This window comes from Sinocyclocheilus grahami, unplaced genomic scaffold (assembly GCF_001515645.1).
Source record: "Sinocyclocheilus grahami isolate Dianchi unplaced genomic scaffold, SAMN03320097.WGS_v1.1 scaffold23.1, whole genome shotgun sequence".
NCBI classification, from domain to species: Eukaryota; Metazoa; Chordata; class Actinopteri; order Cypriniformes; family Cyprinidae; genus Sinocyclocheilus; species Sinocyclocheilus grahami.
Genome location: NW_015505202.1, coordinates 2,170,183 through 2,176,408, shown reverse-complemented (window position 1 = coordinate 2,176,408; position 6,226 = coordinate 2,170,183). Strand labels below are relative to the sequence as shown.

General features: G+C 36.3%; 1 protein-coding gene across 2 annotated transcripts in view; it reads right to left on the bottom strand.

The window, feature by feature from the left end:
• The window catches only part of LOC107561057 (calcium uptake protein 3, mitochondrial-like), an 18,752-nt gene extending 13,341 nt beyond the window's left edge, over positions 1-5,411 (bottom strand). For both annotated transcript variants that reach the window (XM_016245405.1, XM_016245398.1), the window contains exons 1-4: positions 5,141-5,411; positions 3,739-3,883; positions 1,702-1,733; positions 1,539-1,617 (exon numbers count right to left, since the gene is read on the bottom strand). In XM_016245405.1, the coding sequence (XP_016100891.1) occupies positions 1,539-1,617; positions 1,702-1,733; positions 3,739-3,883; positions 5,141-5,392 (508 nt within the window). In that variant the 5' untranslated portion in view covers positions 5,393-5,411. The remainder of the gene's footprint in view (positions 1-1,538; positions 1,618-1,701; positions 1,734-3,738; positions 3,884-5,140) is intronic.
• Positions 5,412-6,226: the final 815 nt, after the last annotated feature.

Genomic DNA, 6,226 nt, shown 5'->3' with positions numbered 1-6,226 from the left:
CAATATGGGGTGCTGTGTGTACATTAATGAGGAAAAAAAATTAACTTAAATGATTTTAGCAAATGGCTGCAATATAACAAAGAGTGAAAAATTTAAGGGGGTCTGAATACTTTCCGTACCCACTGTATATACACACATATTTTTTCCTTTCTTTTTTTAACATTGTGGGCAATGTCATTTTTAGAATTCTTGCAATACCATACATTTTAATTTGTCTATTGTTGCTGATATGTCAAGTGTGATAAGCAAATACTGCTTTTTCTTAAAGAACATCTAGAAAGTAAGACCTCAGTGTAATATAAAGCTGGGTAATTTATGGATTAGTGTGACTGTGTGAGCATGGCGCACCCTTTGGCTGAATGTGTGATTATTTTCTATTCAAAATGACATACCACATGTTCTGCACTGGGTGTTTGTTGTCACCTTCCTATCTGTGATTATCCCAGAGCAAAGTCACAGTAATGTCAGACTGATTGAGAGATAAGAGTTTTTACAACCTGTGCATTCTCCTGCTGCATGAGGCCAAGTTTCAGGATCCAGACTGTTTCAAAACACTGTGTATGTGGGTGGCCTAAGCATCTGCACTCTCTAATCACAGCAGAGGGTCTGAATACTTAGGACCATGTGATATTTCAGATTTTCTTTTTTAATAAATCTGCATAAATGTCAACAATTCTGTGTTTTTCTGTCAATATGGGGTGCTGTGTGTACATTAATGAGGAAAAAAAATTAACTTAAATGATTTTAGCAAATGGCTGCAATATAACAAAGAGTGAAAAATTTAAGGGGGTCTGAATACTTTCCGTACCCACTGTATATACACACATATTTTTTCCTTTCTTTTTTTAACATTGTGGGCAATGTCATTTTTAGAATTCTTGCAATACCATACATTTTAATTTGTCTATTGTTGCTGATATGTCAAGTGTGATAAGCAAATACTGCTTTTTCTTAAAGAACATCTAGAAAGTAAGACCTCAGGGTAATATAAAGCTGGGTAATTTATGGATTAGTGTGACTGTGTGAGCATGGCGCACCCTTTGGCTGAATGTGTGATTATTTTCTATTCAAAATGATATACCACATGTTCTGCACTGGGTGTTTGTTGTCACCTTCCTATCTGTGATTATCCCAGAGCAAAGTCACAGTAATGTCAGACTGATTGAGAGATAAGAGTTTTTACAACCTGTGCATTCTCCTGCTGCATGAGGCCAAGTTTCAGGATCCAGACTGTTTCAAAACACTGTGTATGTGGGTGGCCTAAGCATCTGCACTCTCTAAAAACTGTATCCTAATTGTACCTACATCACAATATCTGTTAATTAGAGATGTTTCAGTTTTAAGCACATCATTCATAATTTGGCCATTAGTGTATATTTAGAATGATAGCCATAAACATGGCAGTTTGAAAGCAGATCCTCTCAAAATCTAGTTGCCTGGAAGCATTTATTGTAGTAAACGATGATCAAATGACAAAGCAAATGACACTGCATTATACAATACAAATTGATTTACATAACAAGATTATTAGGTCTCACCTCTTTCCCGCAGGTTTCGGAACAGATGGGATGATCCTTTCCAAACAGGTGGCGTATCTGACAGAACCTTGTCTAGATCCTTTTTAAAAAGCACATATATTCAGGATCATTAAGATTTTCTAAACTCAGATAAATATTCAGTAAAAAAAATAATAAATCAAACCTGTTTTGTGAGGGATCTCCAAAACCTCTTTTCTAAAATAAATAAATAAATAAAAACAGATATAAGAATTATTTATGGTATCATTTAAAGCTGCAGTCCGTAACTTTTAGCGCTCTAGCGGTTAATAAACAGAACTGCATGCGTCTTGCGGAAGAACATTGTTGCCGGAGCTACTTCTCTCTGTTTGGGTCTATGACGAATCACGCAGGTACTGGGCTACTCCGCAGCGGTACCTACCCGAACCAGTCTAAAATAGTCCGAATATAAACATTTATTATAGGTGTACCGTAGGGATTCTGGATAAGCCAAAAACACGGTTTGGAAAATGGATTAATGGTGTACTCGATTATTATATAAATGTTGTTCATTTTGAACACAAAAAAAGTTACGGACTGCAGCTTTAAACTATTTCTAAATGAAAGCAGACAATAAAAAAAAGCCAGATTCCAGGATAAAAAGAATGGATCAAAAGTATAGCATAACACTCTACTTTATGTCCCATAATTCTGTATTAATTACAAAATTTTACTTAGGCTATTAAAATAAACATCTTAAATTAAAATACTGATAACATACAGAAAATCTGTTGTTCTCTTATTGTAGAATATGTCGTTCAGGTTGAAAAGATACTGTTACAGTGAAGCAGACAGTCTAAAATGTTTTGACAGGGTGAATCAGTTTCTATGTCTTTTGCATATATGCAAAATATAAGTCTTATATAAGTCATATCTGCAGAAATAAGTCTTTTTCGTATCTGCAGAAAATGCAAGTGGTAGTGCAATTTCCTGAAATGCATGATTACTTGCCATAGATAGCTATATATAATTATTCTTTAATAAATAATAGAGATAACATTTTTGTTTTGAATACAATTTAATAAATAAATGAAAATAAAAAAAATCCAAATATTTATGGTGGTAAGCAAAACAAAAACACTTTAAGTGTTAAACTTTACAGCCAAAGCATAAAACAATAAATACCACTATTCGTTCCGTCACGCATATGCCATTAAAGATGGTGATGCAATGTTTGCCCGTCATATAACAGTTCACATTTTATTCTCGTCTGCACATTCCAGGAAGTCCAAGTTTCAGATAGCAGCAAACATGACTGGTTGAAACTCAACTCCCCTACAAGTATAGCTGGGTCCTGAAAATACATTTATAGAGCATATCAACTCTACCATCTGGACCGATCTCAGTGCCTTTCCACTTTATGTGAGATATGAACTTAATGAATTCAGTTTAGCTGAGATCCACGGTACCTGACACACATGTTTTGAAGTTGTCTGTCTTGCTGGTTTCATATTTTGATTACATAAATAGGTCATAAGTGTGATGCTGGCAGAGATGCATGTGTTACGGCTACATATGCTGATTTTATGCCTGCAGGGTTACTTGCTTTTAAGATTATAGGGTTATTCCTCAATGAGGCAAATATTTGCAATAAAAGGTATAGTTCACCCAAAAATGAATATTCTATCATTATTTACTGCTTATGTCATGCTGTTTGAAATCCACAAATGGAGAAACAAAAAAATGCTGTTGAAGAATATGCTATTCATGCGTTAGTTAAATGTTTTTTTTTTAATGAATTGGTTGATCTGGTTCACAAAAACGCTACTGTAAATGATTTGTGATTCATGGCCACTGTTACTTCTCTTTTATGGTGCTTCTGAATTCCTTTTGAAGTTTAATGCTCCATTGAACAGAGCAACTAGCCCTCTTTTCTCGTCAAATTTCTCTTTTGTTCAACAGAAAAATTGTGCTTATGTTTCGAGAACATTATCAAAGGCCACATAACTCTGAACAAATATTCTATTAATGTTACTGGAAGAAAGTTTTTTGCCAGAACATTAGTCAAAGTTCTGAGAACATTCTCTGTTAGCTGGGCAATTATTTATCTCAAACAGTGTTACTTGCAATATGCCAGACACTACAAATCTGAGAGCTTCATGTGGTATTCTATAGTTACACAATCATATGATGAGTTTGTATATTCTTCTATGAAAGAAGATTAACTGTTTGTGTAACTCACTCTTTGATTCGCTCATAGTGACGGACTCGATAAAGTCGAGGGGAGTCATGTAAAGCTGTCCATCATACTCCAGTGAACTGAAGAGCCTGAACCTGTGCTCATGAGCGGACATCGAAACCTCTTCATCTTCACCAGATGCACTGGCCTATAATCAAACAAATACACATTCACTTACATAAAAATACAGGATAAGACAGGCATGACATTACAGAAAGGGCTAGCCATTTTCTTTTTCCTTCTTTCAGTGAATGGCCTCCTCCCGGTTTTTAATATCGCTACAAAAAAAAAAACATGCACATAAACATCCACAAGCAGAAATATCAAGAGGACCGTGTTCTTCTCACTCTACAGTGGCCGGCAGCCAGGCCCACTGGGCACTGTGCAAACACCCTGGGAATGTATGCCCTGCTACTTATTACCCCATCAAACGTCGCCGTGTCCAGTTACCTCAACCCTGGATTCCTGCATCTCAGTCCACAAGTCAAGGTTACGACCCAAGCAGATAAGAGTACAAAAACAAAAGGGAACAGTGCGGAGAGAGTCGCACAAGATTCTGTGTGGTTTAATGATCAGTTTGATAACAGTCTGGTAATTGCTTTTTCGACAACAGTCAAAACCAAGAGTAGGTGTACCAGAGGCACTTAAACACAACCCAGAGGCTTCTTTTGCTTTGTTAACTATAAAATATAATAATAATAAATTAATGAATTTAATAAATCATGATTAATCTCATGATTTAATAGCAAATGTTAAGGAAAAACTAAAAACTAAATAATGTGTGTAATGTGCGCAAAACATACATTTGTGTGGATGAACCGTAAAGCAGAATGTAGTATGTTTTTCTCCCATAGTATTGGTTATTTTTTGTATAAAAGTGACTTTAATAGGACTAATAGTATTGTAATAAATGACATCAAACACAATATGAATCTAATAAACATATTGTGGTTTAGGAAACACTAACGTAGACCGAAGTACTGATGTATTAATGTAGACCAACAAATCTGACTGAAAGACAAATGACAAGAGATTTTGACAATACAGGAGAAAAGGTTGTTGACTGAATTTGCATGCGTAGTAAAATGACCCTTTCAGAGCATAAGTCAATACTACACAGGCAGAACATATCTAGGCCTATAAAATGTCCCAATGTGTACTTATAATATGTACTCCAATATTTCTTTTATATGTAGTTTTATAGAATCACAGCGTATCACCTGACTAATGAATTAGGACACCGAATTCAGCACCTCTCCGGTGGAGAGCGACCGTTTTGATGGCACAAGAACTCCACACCGAATTTACGACTTTAAGAATAATAAAAACCGGGATGCTATAGAAATATTCAATGTAAAACACAAACGTAAACAGCTCAAAGTGTAGACTACTAAGATTTAGATACCTTCTCTTTTGCAGCCACGGCTGGGAGCGGAGAAATCAATGCACGCAGACTAGCTGCGTGTCCCCGATCCCGATCCGAATTGTAGTATGCAACAGTGAATCCGCCGACAGTGATACACAGTCCTGTCCCTACACGCCTCAGAACTGCTCTTTCCTTCGATGACTGTCTGCTGTTAAAGTAAAGGCTTAAACCGTTTGTAGAGCTGGTGAACTTGTTTCGAAGAGCCAGAACCCGACGCACGGCGGCCATCATGACTGTGTCACCGCGGGCAGACAGCGCTCACTCATCGCGAGATGAAAACTGCGACCTCGATACAGCACATCGTGCATGAACACATTAGCAGCTGTATTTGCAGTCAAATGTCCTTTCCATTCAGGTCATAGTTAGAAGTCATAGTTAAAGCCTTCATTTCAAGTTAAAGTCTTTATTTCGTTTTATTGTGGGTTTCTTTTAATTTGACTTGGTAAACAGTTGCAGCTAAAATACTACAGGAGAGTTTGGGGGTGCTGTAGCACTAGATTTTGTTTCAGCATCTGTGCTAAGTGTTTTTTTGTCCATCTTTTATATAATATTCCTATATTTTTCTGATACAAATTAAATATAGAAATCTATAACTTATATCTTACAAAAAAAACAGATTGTACAAATTATTGTCAAAGGCAAATTCACCTGTTCAAAATAATTATGCCATTGCCCATCATTACCATACGTTATATTATTTATATGTATACGCTATATATATATATATTTTTTTTTTTTATTATTCACTTATTTTATTTTTATTGCCTGTGTCTTGTCGCTATCATTCCAATGTAGCATTATTCCGAATGTTTAAGTTGTTTTCCTCCTGCTTCCCATAATGTTCGTGGTTTTAAGATTTACTCTGCTTGTGAGATAGATTCAGCCCACACTGTATGCAAAACCTGACCCACACAAACATATGTCACAGACATAAACTAAAACACTACTGAGATTGTGCGCAAAAAACTCAAGGCTGGACCAAACCGACGTCCCGCCCACAGAAGTCCGATCTCTGCACCTGCCCCGCGCGCACAGCAGCCACTCACTGCGCAAAGCACTTCCCAC